This window comes from Ruditapes philippinarum, unplaced genomic scaffold (genome assembly GCF_026571515.1).
Source record: "Ruditapes philippinarum isolate M1 unplaced genomic scaffold, ASM2657151v2 ctg2441_1_1_1_1, whole genome shotgun sequence".
Taxonomy (NCBI): Eukaryota; Metazoa; Mollusca; class Bivalvia; order Venerida; family Veneridae; genus Ruditapes; species Ruditapes philippinarum.
Window position 1 is genome coordinate 349,326 of NW_026863907.1, and position 18,237 is coordinate 367,562.

At 32.6% G+C, this 18,237-nt stretch overlaps 1 protein-coding gene across 1 annotated transcript; it reads right to left on the reverse strand.

Annotated features, from left to right (window-relative positions):
* Positions 1-1,649: 1,649 nt before the first annotated feature.
* LOC132723784 (V-type proton ATPase subunit B) lies at positions 1,650-17,401 on the reverse strand. The gene is made up of 14 exons (XM_060708569.1): positions 17,225-17,401; positions 14,487-14,542; positions 13,520-13,618; positions 12,683-12,776; positions 12,114-12,191; positions 11,120-11,259; positions 10,218-10,322; positions 9,479-9,576; positions 6,605-6,728; positions 5,672-5,822; positions 4,037-4,119; positions 3,188-3,292; positions 2,473-2,602; positions 1,650-1,879 (listed from the first exon to the last, which is right to left on the reverse strand). The coding sequence occupies exons 1-14, from the start codon at positions 17,334-17,336 to the stop codon at positions 1,650-1,652; spliced, it is 1,605 nt and encodes a 534-aa protein (XP_060564552.1). The 5' UTR covers positions 17,337-17,401.
* Positions 17,402-18,237: the final 836 nt, after the last annotated feature.

Consider the following 18,237-nt stretch of genomic DNA (forward strand, 5'->3'; position numbering starts at 1 on the left):
AAAATAAAAGCCTTCCATCACAAACATCACATCTGAGCTTACCATTAAGTTGATATTTATAAACATATTTATAAACATTCATAAATATACATGTATATATATATTAATATTCCCATTCATAAGACACTTTACAACAATGTACATAACTTCTACAAATCAATCAAAATTTATCTACGTAGAAAACATTCAAATATATTGCTATATATACATGTAGAAATAAAACAATTTTTATACATTTTTGACTAAATGACACAACAAATCAGACAACGTCAGTATTTCCCAATTTCTTTACGAAGACATATTCAAAACTGCATCAAGAGAAAAGCGTGTTTATTCCCATTTTGTATGACCTCCTGCAAGAGACTGATTGTTTGGCTTCGCAACATAAAACAACTTCACACACTAGTTTCTTTCACAGGGGGGAAAAAACTATGATTTTTACTGTTTACTACTTCAGAACTTTTTTACATAGTTTCGGCTTCCTAATCTAAGACTTATCAATAATTATTATGATATAAAATACATAATACATTCATTAATTGGTCCTATATAACATAACATTGTTTTATTTTCTGTTTACTTCATTTCTTATAAAGTTTGTTTTCCGTTCAATAGACAGATTTTTTGGTTGGATTTTATGTCAAACCAACACTTTAAAGGTCTTATGGTGACTTTTCAGCTTTACTGGTGGAGGAAGACCTCATGTGCCCCATCAAGCATTATTTCAGGCACAAACAGGCATCTGAGTAGAACCACAGATGTTCTGTAAGCTAGATTTTCAGTTTTGTTTAAAACTTATATAAGAAGAAGAATATAATTATAGACTGATTCCCTAGAAAAAAAAAACACTATGAAAAATGCAAAGTTTGTATAGCATTAAACACTAAAAAAATTGCTATAAAAAAGCAAAAAATCTACCATCAGTACTACAATGGAATGTTAACAGATAAAAAAACTAATCATCTTAAATAATTTCACATTATTGTCATGCAGACATCAAAATATACAATGTAAGATTGCAATCAGCAAAACATGACTTTATATTATATGAAAATATACAAACATGCTTCAATTCAGCTGAATGGATATCACAAAATAGATTTTACATTTAACCTCCTGAATTTTCTGTAATGGATTTGCCCTGCTTTGAATTTGGAACAGTCCATTTGAATTTTAAGGGGTTTCAGTATATAAAAATACAAAACTTTAACTACCATCAGTATAGAACTGGCTCTCTACTGTTGGCATAGGGCTTGTTACGCTGGAACCCAGGAGGTTAAAGGTTAATGTCATTAACAAGATATTTCACTGTGAAAAATTGGTGCTTACACAGTGTAATAATTCTTCACAAACAGAAAACACAGTGTTTTACATTAAATGATGATATATATTGGTTATTGAACACTTGATTCATGATAAAAAAAATCTATACATAATTATTGTTCTGGATTCATTTCTATACAAAACAAACACATGAAAATTGTTTTTCTTTCTTCTGTATCATGACATGGAATTCTTTAAAGAAGAAACAGAATAAACATTGACTAGCCCTACAAGATATATCTTTAAAAAAGATCACAAAACCTTTAGAAACATGTACACCTATAAAAGTCCATAGATTTATTAATTTACTAACAATTATCAGTCTATTATAACTGCGTACGGGTTTTTTGGGAGCTCCTTTTTTTCCGGGCTGTTTCGGGCCCGGGCCCCCCGGGGCCCTTTGCGCCCCTTTCTGGGGCTGTTTTCGGCATTTTCTTGGAAAATTTTTTGGGCGAGGTCCCTTGCGGAATTTTTTTCAACATTTCTTTAGGAAAGATACGTAAAAGTTGCCATCCTATATCCAGAGATTCAAAAATTGTTCTGTTCTCGTAATGTCCTGTTTAAGAAAGAAATAAAATTTTAATTTAGTTCTGAAGATATTTGCTTATGCTTAGTATGGGGTTAGTGTTTATTTAATAAAGTTAAATTGGTCAAGAATAGCAAAGTAAATGCTTACTCATTCACACTAACCAATTAGCGTTTGAAATAATCTTTATAAATTAGTTGATTTATTAGACTGATAGTTAGGCAATTTACCAAAGTAAATGAGTTGGAATTCATTTGAAATACTGCGATTCTATTGGATAAAAAATAATTCGAAACAGTTATCAAAAATAATAGTGTATACAAGTATCATTTTGCTTCAGAAACATGTTTAGTTCTATAAATAATTATATATATAATCTAATTCTATAAATAGCTATACATTTCCCTGATTCACAACACCCATTATATTTTACTTTTGTTGTGATAGATCGTCCCCCCCACTTCAAATTTAAATTACAATCTTATCTTAGCTATTTGTTTCATATTACAATTCTTGTTTTTCCATAGACCCTGGATCTCTCGCATTAGAAACAAGGAAATAATGTCAGGGCTAATGTAATTTAAGACACAGTTTAATATATTAAGATTAGCATAAAATACTACCTTGTGAAATGAAATTTTTCTCGAACTTTGTAAGGAACTCGAGGTATAGTAAATCTTCTGGTGTAAGAGCTTCTTCTCCTACCACAGCTTTCATGGCCTGTACGTCTTTACCAATAGCATAACATGCATACTGAAAGTTGAGAAAACAAATGAAGATTTGAGAAAACAAATAAGTTTTTGGATATTTTTGTTGTTTTCTTTTTTATTAATATTTTTTTTTTTTTTTGGAGGGGGGGGGGGGGGGTGTTTGGTTTAATCTTTCCATTTTTACTGATGGAGGAAACCTAAGATGCCTTTCTGTGCATTATTTCAGGCATGATTAGGCTCCTAAGTAGAACCACTAATATTCCGTAAGCTAGCTCAATGGCTTCCAGACATGAATCCAAAGTTTTAAAGCTTACATGTAAATATACCCTCATGATTTTTTTTTTTGATCCTACAAGACTTGTTTTTTTAATGCTTGCACTCCAAACACTCTTGCAACATTTGATGAAAATCTTATTAATATTGTGTTAACAAATGTCGGACAAATGACCGACCTTAATAGCATGCCCTTAATAGCATAAATATAATACATTAAGCAAATTTAGAAATGTGTTTAAAGGTCATGGATGCGACCCAAGTCCAATTATTTTGACAGTCTATGGACTGATAGCAGGACAGACAAATACAAATCTATAGTAATGGGGGCATAAAAAGAATACAAGATACATACCAATTGATTAGATACGTCTGAATGGTCCTCTCTGGTCATACCCTCTCCTATAGCAGACTTCATCAACCTTGACAATGATGGCAGCACATTGATTGGTGGATAGATCTACAAAATTTCACACATTATTGTATCCGATAGTATTTCATTTGATAATTAAACTAACATCTCAACTATGCTAAATTTCTTAATTGCACTTGTCCGTCATTCAATCTGGACTAAACCATCTATCTATTTTAAGAAAAATTTCAAAATACGTTAAGACTAAACAGAGAACATTGTTGACCAGACAGATGTGTTTGTGGTCTGCACTTGTCACATGGGCAGGATCAGTTTCATCCAGCAGGCCTCCAGTTATACAAACTTCAAAAATAAAAAAAAAATAATGCAAGATCTTAATATTTGACTGCTCACAACACACGTTTGAAAGCTTTGTTAGCAGATGGAATAAATCTAGACATATACAAAATAAATCACTGAAAAAATGTAAAAACTTAGTTTTCTTGTTACTATTACACTTCTATGTGCGATATTTTTGGCTTGTTTATAACTACCAACCATCTGTATGCTTCAATTTGATGATACTTAATTTCTTTATCTCTATCCTTTACATAAAGTTCTTTTAAAAAAATCATTTTTAGTAACTGCCTGGCCCAGTGATTAAGACGTCAGACCAGTTTTCTAAGGATTGCTTGTTTTTTTGGTCCGAACCCTGTCTGAGGCAAGCCTTTTGTTTCTTTGAGAAAGGAACTTTACACACATTGCTTTAGTACTGGTTAGTTCCAGTAAAGGATTCAGGGGAGTGTGTCTACACACTATATAACACATCATCAATTCTAATTACTTTATTACCTGTCTGTTATGAAGTTGTCTGTCCACATAGATCTGTCCCTCTGTGATGTAACCAGTCAGATCAGGGATAGGGTGAGTGATGTCTAAAATATGAAATAACATTTTCATTAAAGTCACATTACCATAATGAAGCTAATCTACCAGTACCTCTGCTCTCACCAGTCGTTCAAATATGTTACTTGTTTAGTTTTGAGAGAGGGAAGACATATTATTAACATCATAAAATTGATAAAAATTTATCTTTAGTTATAATACTGAAATTATAGTGACTATATATTACAAAATCAAACCACTTTCAAGTCATGTATGTCATGCAGACAAACAGATCAGTTTATTAGTGAGATGACTGCTTTTTTCACCTTTACCGCTCTATATATCTTCAATATCTATTCATCTTTCAATCTGGACAAAACCGTTCATCATTATTTGGGAAATTTTAAAATAATTTCAAAATAAGTACAGACTGAGTGATGAACTTTGCAGACCATGGGTTTTTTAGGAAAAGGGGAAGACGCTGGATGATGGTAGGGAGGGGAAAAAATATACGAAAAAAGTCAATTTGGGAAAAATTAAAATGTAAACAGAAAATCCTGTTATACATACTAAACTATATATTGTAAAAAGTCATTTTTCCCTCAATACTTTATCATCATGCAAAGTATTATTATTTGCAGTACAACATCTTATGTATGGTGGTGAATGATTTTATACTGTCCGACTTTACTAAAAAAATAACCAAGAAAATGATATTTTGGTAGCACTTGATTTCTGGAAATAGTACCGTTCAGTACGGAAATTAGCCAAGAAAAAAAAGGCAGCCCCCATGTTCATACACTACTTGCAGTTTTCTGCAATGTTTCTGGATATTTTGGGCATCAATTGGTGGGTTTTATTTGCTGAAATGGAAAAACTTAATATTTTTACCTTTTAAGTATTTAATCCTTTAACAGTTCAAAGGGAAAATAAAATTTTTGGGGAAAAAACTAAGCTATTTATCGAGGGGAAGACGCCGACTATCGGTGTCAATTTGTTAGTAAAAAAAAACCTCTGAGACCATAGTCAGATGGCACAGATCTTTGTATGCACTAGTGACAATGGTAGAATCAGTTGCTAACAGAAGACTCCAGGTTTAATTTACTATGAAAGGGAAGAAGAAGCCTTGTTGCCTGGTGGTAAAACTTTCTGCTGCTAAACCTTGTTACCATGGCTTTGAGCCCTACTCAGGCTCTTCATATGATGCCAGTACTGGTTAATCCCAGGAAGTGGATTAATAGACTGCAAAATCATCATTATTCATGGGGCACTAATTTTCTTAGTTTAATATACTGCAAAATCATTATTATTCATGGGGCACTAATTTTCTTGGTTTTCGTGAATTGGTCAATCAACAAATTTAAGATCAAACAAAAAATTCATTTCATCTGCTGTAAGATTATTTTGCATCACATTATTTACATTTCACCTTTTGGAAAAATAAAACAGTCCACAAATTTAAATACCCACAAAAATGTTCTTGGCGATAAAACCACGAAATGTCATGCCCATGAAATTTTATGAATTTATACTAAATATCAAGAACTTGTTTCACAATCATGCAAAACTAAATATCATATGTTTAAAACTAAACTAATTTACCATCATTAGGCATAGTAAGAATAGGAATTTGTGTAATGGATCCATTTCTGCCTTCTACACGCCCAGCTCTTTCATAGATGGTGGCTAAATCAGTGTACATGTAACCTGGGAAACCACGACGACCTGGCACCTCTTCTCTAGCAGCTGACACCTTAATGAAAGCAAATAAACGCTCTACATTGACAATCATTAATCTTATTACCAGATGTTTCCGTTTGAAAAACTGACATTCACATATAACCAGATTTTCCATTAGAGAACAGACATTTACTGATCTTAATACCTTATTAATACTCAATATTTTCATTTGAAAACTGACATTCCCCCAAAATCTTAAAATCTAATTTTTCCATTTGAGAATCCAACATTTACATATCTTATTACCAGATGTTCCCAATGACAGACAGGAAAACTGAAATCTCCTGCAATCTTATTTCCAAATGTTTCCATTGGAAAATTGACCTTCCCCCTACCTCATTACAAGATGTTTCCATTGGAACACTTTGTTAGCAATGCATTTTTGCTTATAGACAGGGAAAGTATCCAAACAACTGTCTGAAAATCATAATTTAGCAGAAAGATGTTTATTAAAGAGATTTTTACTAAGTCAATAAATGTTAAATACTTGTTTAACCTCACTTAAATAAACAACACTTTTCAAAAGTAATGACAACTTTTCCAACTCTAAACCTTTGAAATTGAAAGTGATTAGCTTTTGCCACCAGTATACAACCAGGCCAGTCTAAATATATGTGCAATCTGATCAAGCCCTGTACTATTGGTAGCTTAATTTTTGTATTCCTATAGTGAAATCCCCAAATAATTTAAATGGATCATTCCAATTTCAACCCTGGGCAAGTCCATGACTCAAAGTCAGCAGGTTACAGTCTAATCATAATACAAGTACCAAATATTTGATAAAATTTGACTTACTTCTCTCAAAGCTTCAGCATAAGAACTCATATCTGTGAGAATGACTAACACGTGCTTTTCACATTGGTATGCCAAGAATTCTGCTGTTGTTAATGCAATACGAGGTGTGATAATACGCTCAATACTGAAATGAAAATTAGTTTCTCTCAACAAAAGAAAACTTGCTTTCAAAATACATATCAAGTATCTATCTACATCATAAGTTAAAATGCCAAACACTGGCCCCTCACGTCCTAGGTTAGAATTCTGACAAGGACCTTGGATTTTTTTAGGAAGCTATTCAGCTAGCTTAGGGGTGGCGTTTCTACACAGGTGCCTGCTTGTACCTAAAATAATGCATGGAGGGGCATATAAGGTCTTCCTCCACCAGTAAAACTGGAAAGTCACCATGTGACCTTAATGGTGCTGGTGTGACTTCAAACCCAACCAACTTACCACTATCTAATATATTAATCTTAAACAAGAGGACCATGATGGCCCAGCATGGCTCACCAAAACAAATATTTATATTTGTTCACAACATAAAGTTGGATATCAAATATTTGTTTAAGCTCAGATGGTCCCTCTGAATAATCCAGACTAAGTGAGTTGATAAATGATCCTGTTGTTTGTAACAAGATATTTTTAAAGGTATTTATTGTTTTCTATTAAACTGAATTAATGTGTATTTATTTGACAGAACACTATTTAGTGTTACTATAGTTTTAGTTACTTATTCAACCTATTGGGCTCATGTAAAAAAAAAAACTATTCAAAGATACTGGTTGGGGAGATAACTTCGGCTGGTTGATAAACTCGGCTTTTTAAAATTAAATCGAGCTATCGGAATTTTTAATCTAATCAAGCTCACCATCTCATACTATCGCTGGAATTCGACAATATCTGGAAATTTTGACAAGTTTGGTAAGATATTTAAACAAGAGCTGTCAGAAGGACAGCGCGCTGGACTTTTTTAGTGCTTGCCTATAAAACAAAACTTTGACAGTTAAGGGCACACAAGACTTTAACTAGGAATTTCTAAGTACAAATCAAGAAACATTTTCACAGAGTTATCTTCTCTTGCTTACAGATAGGTCTCATGATGGCACATAAGAACTCCAACTTCCAAAGTAATATCTCAAATGGTTAAGTCAACAAGTGGACAAGAATGAAAATCTTAACTGAGTTTCTAAGTCAAAAAGGGCCATAATTCAAATAAAATCCTTAACAGAATTACCTTCTCCTGCCCATGTTTTGGGACCATGATGGTAAACAAGTATTCCAACTTTCAAATTAATATCTCAAACAGTTCAGTCAAAAAGTGGACTGGTACTAAAAACTTAACCAAGATTCTAAGTCGATAAAAGGCCTTAATTTTTAAAACAAATCCTTGACAGAGTTACCTTCTCTTGCGTACAGATGGGGGTAATGATGTGAAATAGCATTAAAAGTTTCAAAGCAATATCTCAAAGGGTTAAGGCAATAAGTGGATTTTACCCATATTCAATGTATTTTTCTAAGTCAAAAAGGGGCATAATTCTGTCAAAAACCTTGACAGAGTTATGTCCTCTTGTCTGTTGATGAAGGTCGTGATGGTAAACAAGTATGGTCAGTTTCAAAGCAATACCTCCAATGGTTTTGAAAATAAAGTGAGGTGGTACAAAAAACTTAACCAAGCTCAATACACTTTCTAAGTCAAAAAGGGCCATAATTCTGTCAAAAACCTTGACAGAGTTATGTACTCTTGTCTGTAGATGGAGGTTATGATGGTGAACAAGTATGGTAAGTTTCAAAGCCATACTTGTAATACTTCTGAAATAAAGTGGGGTGGTACGAAAAACTTAACCAAGGTGTGACGCCAACGCTAACGCCGACGCCGACGCCGGGGCGAGTAGGATAGCTCCCCTTTTCATAGAAAAGTCGAGCTAAAAATTACACAGACTTTTACCTGTTTGTTTACAAAACATGCCTATAAAAAGTGCGGGAATCCCATTGTTGTGCGCATGTGCAGCAGATGCTCATTTTGAGGCCCGCACAGGGGTACTTTTATATATTGACCGATTACCGGTAAAGCAGACGACGTTTACGCATACATTTTGTAAATGAAATTCACTCACTTTTTTCTTGCTAACTCAGAAACAAAGGCTGATTACACAGTGGAAGGGATTGAAAGACTGATGTTAAATGCTCCTTTTATATGTTATTGTGTAGGTTGAATACCACTAAATTAATTTCTTCTGCACTCTGTTAAGCTAAGCAAATATAAATTTGAATCACTAATTCTTAAACTACATATTTCGTTATACGTTAATAAATGATAATGCATGTGTTTTTACGTAAAAATTATTTATATGTTACATAGTACGTTGCATATCAATATCGTGTTATCATAGATATTCATTAATTTATATACTAATGTAATGCTCAACAATTTTGGTAACAAATATTTTTTATTTGACATAAATGAACAGCAAAGAAATAATAAAATGTCTAAAAATGTTATTTACGTTTTAACTTACTCATTTAAGAAGAAAAACAAAGAGCCGGAATTATCTACTTGCGCGCGTTAAAAATATCCTTTTTACGTACCTCTTCCAGGGCCTCTCAAAATGACCCGTTATGTTTCTAAATAAAACTTTTATGGTGATACCGGAAAATCGAAGAGCTGAAGTTTATTATGGTGCAAGATTCATCAGAATACGTAAACAAATAAATGAAATATGTCCCCAAAACACTGATTTTCAGCCGAGTTTATCTCCCAAACCAGTATGTCTATTTCCAGCAAAGGAGCAAACTAATTGCACAGACTTGATAGACAACAATCATCAAGTCCAATCTGAACTTTTAGTTTAGGTGAGCTAAAAATGCAACAAACAAACAAATAAAAAATCTTACGTTGGGTCATTAGCCAAATTCAAGAATAAGCACACATTTTCCATAGAGCCATTCTCCTCAAAATCTTGTTTGAAAAATCTAGCAGTTTCCATGTTGGCCTAGAGAACAAAACAAATGAGAATGAAATATATTTAAAGTAAAAAACTAATACTTAAAGATATTAAATGAATAATTTTTTTTCCACATTTAGTTGTAATATTTGATGATTAACTTAAAGCTTTATACTTTTATTACAGAACTTCTATAATGACATATAATACTCCTGACTTTTAACTATCACTTTTTAAACAAAAGTTAGTGAAAAGATGAAATTAATCAAATATGATAAGACTTTGCCCAATCTCCTTCATATCAAACTTCATTTGAGCCGTGTCATGACAAAACCAACATAATGGGTTTGCGACCAACATGGATCCAGACCAGCCTGCGCATCCGCGCAGTCTGATCAGGATCCATGCTGTTCGCTTACAAACTCTATAACAAGTAGAGAAACTGATAGCGAACAGTATGGATCCTGATCAGACTGCGCGGATGCGCAGGCTGGTCTGGATCCATGCTGGTCGCAAACCCATTATGTTGGTTTTGTCGTGACACGGCTCATTCATTCTAATAAAAAATAGTATTTTTCTCAAACACCAAGCTTTCTGATCAATTCTTAGCCAAAAAATACACACAAAAAAACATTAAAAAATTGCTGTATAAAAACTAATATATTTTTTATTAAATGGATTATACATACTCCCATAGCAGCAAATACGATAGCAAAATTGTCGGAATGATCGTCCAATACACTTTTACCGGGTAACTTAACAAGACCTCCCTGTCTACAAATCTGAGCAGCAATCTATAAAATAAAATAGTTAAACATGTAACAAATCCGTATATAATACTATTAATCCCTTATCTGCTGAATTTCTTAAAGGCACATTATGACTCAGAAACAAATAATTTCTTCCTTCTTTAGAAATGGCAAACATGAGTTTTGAAGCAATTAAATACTGGTTTTAGAGCATATTAGATGTTTATCACCTGAGGAAAGTAACACAGAATGTGAAATTGTTTGTTATGAAAGTAGTAAAACATACAAAGTAGTTTTGGATTTCCATACAAGATACTCTATCACTGTCAGTGTACTAATTGCCAAAAAGCAACAGGAGCAAGATACACTTTAGATAATTGGCCAATGAATAACTTTTTGAAAACTAGAATATGACATACAAAAAAATCTTTTGAGGAATAAAAACTCTAAGCATTTCTGAGGCAAAATGGGCCTTTAAGCAGACATTTCAAGCTTCCATTTTTTGCAATGTCCATTATCCATGACTATCTATATAAATTTTAGGTTTCAAGTCGCTATCTTATTGGTTTCAAAGACATCAACGTATATGTATATTTCAGAAAATATCCTGTTAAAAACAGGCAAAACGCAACGCAGAGTTGTGAAACTTGCCATTCTGATTATTATAATGACCCTCCGTATAAATTTCAAGGTTCAAAATATTTACCTCTGTTTGTATTGAAAATACTAATGAGATGCAATGGACTAATCAAAATGATTACAATAATACAATAATTAAAGCTCCCTTTGTTTTTATGTGGTATAATTCAATAATGTTTGTAAGCATAAAACTGATAACTTACTTCATTATGAGGGAGACCAGCTGCTGAGAAGATTGGAATTTTCTGTCCTCTAGCAATACTGTTCATTGTGTCTATAGCAGATATACCAGTTTGTACCATCTCCTCGGGGTAAATACGCGACCAGGGGTTAATTGGCTGACCTAGTTAATTCAAAGAAAAACATGCATAAAGAATTTCATGTAGACATAAATTTAGACCATATATTTCATGAAGATATAAATCTTTATCAGATATTCTATGTAGATATAAATCTGTTCCCCATACATTCATTTCAACATAAACCTGTTCCTGGAATTTCTATACATTTCATGTAGACATAAATCTACGTTCAATATTTCATATAGACATAAATCTAAAGTTAATAATTATTATCAAACCATGGAGATACATATAAAGTTGATAACAAGTCTAAGTCAGAACTGGTTCAGAATCCCATTTATAATATTCACCAAATTATGCATGTTAGGAACTACATGTGCAACTGTTTCCACGGCGACAAAATGCAACATTTTTTGCTACAAAAGATTGTTGCATTACAAAATGTTGTAAAATAGAAGTTAAGAGCAAATGGATTATTTGAATTAGGAACAGTCAATTTGAAGTTAACCTTACTTCAATAACAAAATACAACAAAAGCTGTCAGTAGGACAGCGTGTTTGACTTTTCTAGGTACTTGATAGAAAAAAACAAGAGCCTGGTTCATGTGGGAATCACAAAAATAAAAGATTTCATTAAAAATACATGAAATAGTTATGAGTCTTAGATAGTGACACACTTATTTCTAAATTAACACAGGGCCATAAATCAGTCAAAATACATACAAGAGTTTTGGGTTTTGGACCTTTGACCTACTACAAGCATAGAGATTGATCAGACTGTATAAACACACAGGCTAGCCTGGCTCTATACTGACCGGGGGAGGGAGGGGGGTTATTACTTTTGGCCTGCAGCTTAGGAATTAATGTAGATAACTATCTACATGAAGAAAACTTACCTTGAATATCCAAAAAGTCTTCTGCCAATACAGGTGGTCCCTTGTCAATACCTTTACCAGAGCCATTAAAAACACGACCTGTAATAAAAAGGGATCAAAGTTTTGAAACTGGATGCTGAAAACATTAAAATCATTATTTGCTTCAATATAATTCATGTATGTGTTAAATGCATTTAAAACAATGTTTTAATCAGATTCTGGATCAAAATCTCATCCATTTCCTGTCAGCAAGTTTGATTTTAGAACTAAACATAAACATACTCTAACAGCAAAGAAGGGTAACACATACAGCAAATTTCACAGCTGTATTATATGTATTTAGGATAACTTTAGAACATGTTGAACATCACATAATGTAAGTAAATATTATATTGATATTTTATTGAACAGTGTTCGCTAAATTGCCCAATTTATAGATTCATAAATACACACCACATTACCAGTTTCTAAACTGATATCATGATTTTCTGCCATATTTTTAAATGAAAGATGCTAATATTACGATATTTATAGAAATTGTGTTTTTGTAAATATTTTGACAATTGAAGTATTTTTAAAATACTGTTTACCCAACATATCCTCCGAGACTGGTACCCTCAGAATGTCCCCAGTGAACTCACAAGTTGTGTGCTTAGCATCGATACCATGGGTGCCTTCAAATACCTAGGAAAAAATTAAACAAAGTTTACTTGAATGATTTCAAAACAAGCAATCTTCAATATGTATTATTATGTTAATTAGCAGAGCAAAGAGGTTCATCAACAAGTATTGATAAATATTCTCAATTAATATATTTAAGAATCACTTAACATTATCAAGAACAAAGCTTTCACATTACTGAAAAATCATTAATATTCATGGGGCAGTAATTTCATGGTTTACCGGTAAGTGGATCCACGAATTTAAGATCCAATGAAATATTACATTTCCTCTGCTGTAAGATTATTTTGCATTGCATTATTTACATTTTACCTTTTTGAAAAATAAAGTCCAAGAATTTAAGCTCCCACAAAAATGTTTTTATGTGACAAAAAAAAAATTCACGTCCAAGAAATTAAGTGAATTCACAGTATCATGAAGAATCACTTCATAATATCAAGGGGAAAAAACTAAACTTTATCAAGAACTTGAAGAAGATATCTTTCACTTTAAAATAAAGAAAGATTTCACTGTATCACATAGAATGCTTTCACTTTATTTAAAAGGAAGTTTTCACTTTATCATTTTCACTCATCAAAAGGAAAGCTTTAATCAGTTTTACCTTTTCATGAAGAAAGCCTTAACTTCATCAATTTTGCCTTATTAAGTTTTATTCAAAAACAATAACTTCACTCTATCAAAAAGAAAGCATTTACTTTTTCAAAAAGAAAGGCATTTTTATTACAGTTGGTAATATTTTACTGTACCTGTACGACAGCCTTTGAACCGCTAACTTCCAAGACCTGTCCACTACGAATTGTTCCATCTGCTAAAGTCAAGTTGACAATCTCAGAGAATTTTGGAAACTAAAATATATAAAAAAAAGACATATTGTTTAATGTGATGGGTGCCACTTTACCTGCACATAATGTGGCATTTTTCAAATATTTCCAATGCATATCAGTCAATAAATAAAGGCAGTATGAGCCAAATTTACAAAAGTTAATTTAAGCACCACTAACCTGACCCTTAACCCCACCAAAAGTTACAGTAACCTGACCCAAAACCCACCCACAGTTACAGTACCACCCAAGGTTTCTTCATACCAAATATAAAAGACATCAGCAAACAAAAAAGACTGTGTAAGCAAAAGTGTAAAATTCAACTTTTATATCTGCTAACCATTACCTTGACCCAAGTGACCACTAACTGGTAACCATGACCTTGATGCAAGTGACCACTAACTGGTAACCATGACCTTGACCAAGTGACCACTTACTCCACTCCACCTAAGACAATTTTTTACCAAATATAAAAACAAGGCTCAATAAGTAAAAAATTTAGAGATCTATTTTTAGCACTGGTGACCTTGAATTTGGACATTGCGACTGTCTGCTTCTTAACTATCTAGCAGAAGTGTAAAAATAACATGGATACATGTATATTCAGTTGCAGAGAGCAGACTAAAGGTTAAAAACTTAAAGCAGCATGCCTCCAGATTCATGCTTATTTTCATGTAAATTTTGAAAATGTTTTGAAAAGTAACATAACACATAACATGTAAATTATTACTTAAATCTTTTTTCTTTTCTTAGTACATTTTTCTTCAGTTTGATTTTCTTGAAATATGACTGCTTATCTGGAGGCATGCAGCTTTATGTAAGGTTAATAACAGCATGTACTCTGCAGTAGGTACATTCAAGCTCTGAGGGATGTTAATTTTAAGAGTCCTACCTTGACTTCATCTAAAATAACCAGAGGTCCATTTACACCAGAGACTGTCTTGTATGCTGAAATATAATTTTAAAAAAGGCATTGATAAAAATCAACTGAATATTCTTTTATTATATGTATCAACCTTTATGTAATGATTGCCTGATTTTTATCCTGATATGACAAAATTGTTAATGGACAGTTCCAAAAAATGAAAGCTGGACAATTTCATTTAAGAAAATCTAGGGGTAAAGAAAAGCAATTTAAACAGGTACTGCAAGCATGAGACTCAGAGCCTAGTGCATTAGAATAAAAATAACCTGTCCAACTGTAAAGTTACATTTTTTTATTAGTTTAAGACACAGACACCATAAAGGTCATATGGCGATTTTTTGAGCTTTAGTGGTGGAGGGAGACCTCAGGTGGCCCTCTGTGCATTACTAATTTACTTCAGGCACAAGTGGAACTACTGACAGTTCATTAAAATGACATTTCAAATGGTCACTGATTGACTAAAAGTAGACATTCTACAATGATTAATTTAAGACTTAAAGTATCATTTTGCATCAGTTATACTCTAGTTTTAATATGAGATATGTCAAGTCAGGGTAAGACATTTCAACACTTGATGCTATCATCTAGTAAATGCAACTTATGCAGTTCAGTAAAAGACGCCAATCTGAAAACTTCAATCATGTCACCTCTAAATATTAGGTAGACTCTGTGACTTAAGAATATTTCATGTCGTTGTTCATATGTAAAGACTTGTACTTTTAGAACTGATTCTAAAATCTATCAGGTCTATTTACGGACAGTTTATAGATGTTTTATCTGTAAATTTATAGACTTTAAATACAAAACTTGTAGAAGTTATATTAAAATTCAAAACCACAGGTTAAAAAGAATAAGGTTACTGATTATATGATTAAATATAACAGTATAATAAGATTCAGAACAATTTAATGACTTTCAATTTTCACTTTTAGTTTTAACAAAATTTCAAAGTCATTATGCAAAGATGAAACTTATCTAATTACCTTTGTTTATATAAACAATCAATATAACGACTTGTTTTAAGCTGCGGATTTTAGTCTAAAACGAAAAACAGCAAATTTCACATTGAATATCTGTAAATTTATGGACTGAAAAAATCTTTTTTCATAAAGATTTCATAATTTCAAACCTAGAGACCTGACAATTTGACACAGTACAGCTAGGTTCTTCTCCTAACTTACAAACTAATTTGTTTATTTCTGATTATATTGACACTATAATCTGAGGCTCGTCAAGGAGGGTATCAAAATTACCTTAATTGTCTACATTACAGTACCCAGGAATTTTTTTTTGCTTATTTTATAGCCAATATTCGGTCATATTCCCAATTGAAAATAGTACATTATTTTCCCAATTCACAGGAAAAAATTCCCAATTGCAAGTTACTAAATAAAAATATTGAATAACCAATTCTTAAATCTTTCAAAAGAAGGCCTTTTTCACTGTTATGTTGTTTAAATGTTTGAAGATGCCATCCTAAACATTGATTCTTTGCATTCATTTAATCACTGCATAATTAAAGTCATGTATTTTTCCCAAATTTTAATGAAACATCGCTGAAATTCCCAATTCCATGGGTATGGGTCATGTTCCCAAAATCCTGGAAAAAAACTCTGGTACCATGTGTCCGGACAGATATGTACATGATGTGATTTAATTCATTTAAATGCAAGGGTGTTTTAATTTTTTATTTTTAACTTGATGTACAATATTTCAGCAGCAAATGCTGACGTTTTGGATATTCTATTGTTTACTGTGCAAATGATTATAATTGGTATATGAGGTCAGGTATTGCACTCTTAACCCCCAAATTTTCAATGTCAACATTCTTGAAATAGACATTTAAATATTATCGTTGAAATAGATTTAATTACTTAATTATAGAAGAAACATGCATTTATTATTGTTATAAAGAGACTGATAGATCGACAACCAATGAACAAAGAAAAATATTTTAATTAAGCATTTTCGGGGCCGTACGGGTTTGATAGTTGTCTGGTTTTGGTGGTTCCCAACCAGTATCCATAAAATTACGGACAGTCCATAAATTTCATGAAATCCTAGACCTGATCTATTGCTATCTTTTCTGAAATTGGTATTCCAAATTATTATACGGGGAAGTCAAAGACCGGGCCCGCGAAGCGGGTTCGGGCTTTGGCTTGCCGGGCTATAGACTACACGTGAATATTTAAAAGAAAATCAAATAAAAAACAATTAAAAAATATATAGAATTCTATACCTATCAATGAAATTTTCAGTGTCAGTTCTAGTCGGGCGCCGCCATTTACAATGTATGTCAATGATAATAGGCGGGGTATTCCGATAACGGAACAAATCTCAACTTTTCGGATTAGTAATAATCGTCGAGTGTTCCGAGTGAAAACGGAAGTGGTGTATGTAATATCGAATGACACCTTTAAAACGGAAAGAATGAAAGGATTTTTTTAACGACTTCTCCGTTCATAGGCTTTGCCTAATTTCATATTATTTTTCAGGCAATCTCCTGGGTTAGACCTATGTCAGAAGTAAAGATGTGGATGGATTCCCTGTAACATGCAATAATGTTCTCATTGTTATTACTCCACATACATGACATATTGACAGGTGAAAATTGAAATTTAATGAACCTAATTTAACATGTTTAAAGTAAATTGTACTGTCAAGATAAATTCTTTTCCATGTAAAAATATCATATTTCCACTTACTCAGTCTCGGTTGAGATATATAGTCTCGTGTTATAGCAAGTTTGTGTTCATTTAACGCTGCTTGTTGACTCAAGCCATTCGTGGCACCCTTTATTTTTATGTTCACTGCCATTTTGACATTCAATTGGTGATCATGTGATATGTTTATCACGAGAGGATTACTTCCGCAAAGGGAATATATAAAATCTATTTCCGTTTCCTGTAATTGATCAAAACGCAGTGATCTCCCTTTAGAACCACAAGATAGCAAGGCCGTCGTCGATGGTCCGGCCGGTCCGGCCTTGGCCGGACCAATATTTTGGCCAAATATGAGTAAAAAAGACAAAACAAAAATAGAGAAAAAACACGCATCGCTGATTAGCAATTTGACACTTAACTGGCCCCTTATGCAATGAGCGGTAATATCAGAAAATGACTGGACACTGTTAATTGACCAGGTATATGTAGGGGTCCTACGAAGTCATTTTGACAAATCAGAAAATATTACTGTTACTGTAGATCTACCTGACTCTTTGAAATTTGTGTCAAAACAGACAGTGCCAGAACGAGCACTGTTCTCTGAGGTCATTTTGTTGTTAAAGATGCCTGCTACTTATGTTATCAGTGATAAGACATTCTCGGCGCTCAAAAGAATAAAGACATTCTTAAGAAGTACATTTGAACAATCTAAGTAATGGTGTTACATATTCATAAGTACAGGACAGATTCACTCAACTTACGTGTAATTGCCGATGAGTTCAATACCACCAGAGAATTACGGCGATGTGTTTTTGGAAAATTTACATAAAATGAGACTCTGTGTTTTGTAAGATTATTGTGAACAAAATACAAGTTGCTGTTAAACAAAAAGCGGTTATTGTTGACTCGTAATGTACTATTCTTCCATCATGGCATCGATTGTTATTCATTACATGCTTTTCGGTGGTTTATAGAAATATATCAGTGATATAAAACTGGTTATTTCACTGTTTGAAACAGTGAAATTATTTCACTGTTTTGAATTTAAACCCCTT

Bases quoted from the DNA above. Each gene is read 5' to 3' on its own strand.
- LOC132723784 (XM_060708569.1), bottom strand. From the start codon at position 17,336: ATGGCAGTGAACATAAAAATAAAGGGTGCCACGAATGGCTTGAGTCAA. The intron at 3,293-4,036 runs GTAATAAAGTAA...GAAATTTTGTAG, and splicing joins GACAACTTCATAACAGACAG to ATCTATCCACCAATCAATGT. The intron at 1,880-2,472 runs GTAGTATTTTAT...TTTCTTAAACAG, and splicing joins GAAAAATTTCATTTCACAAG to GACATTACGAGAACAGAACA.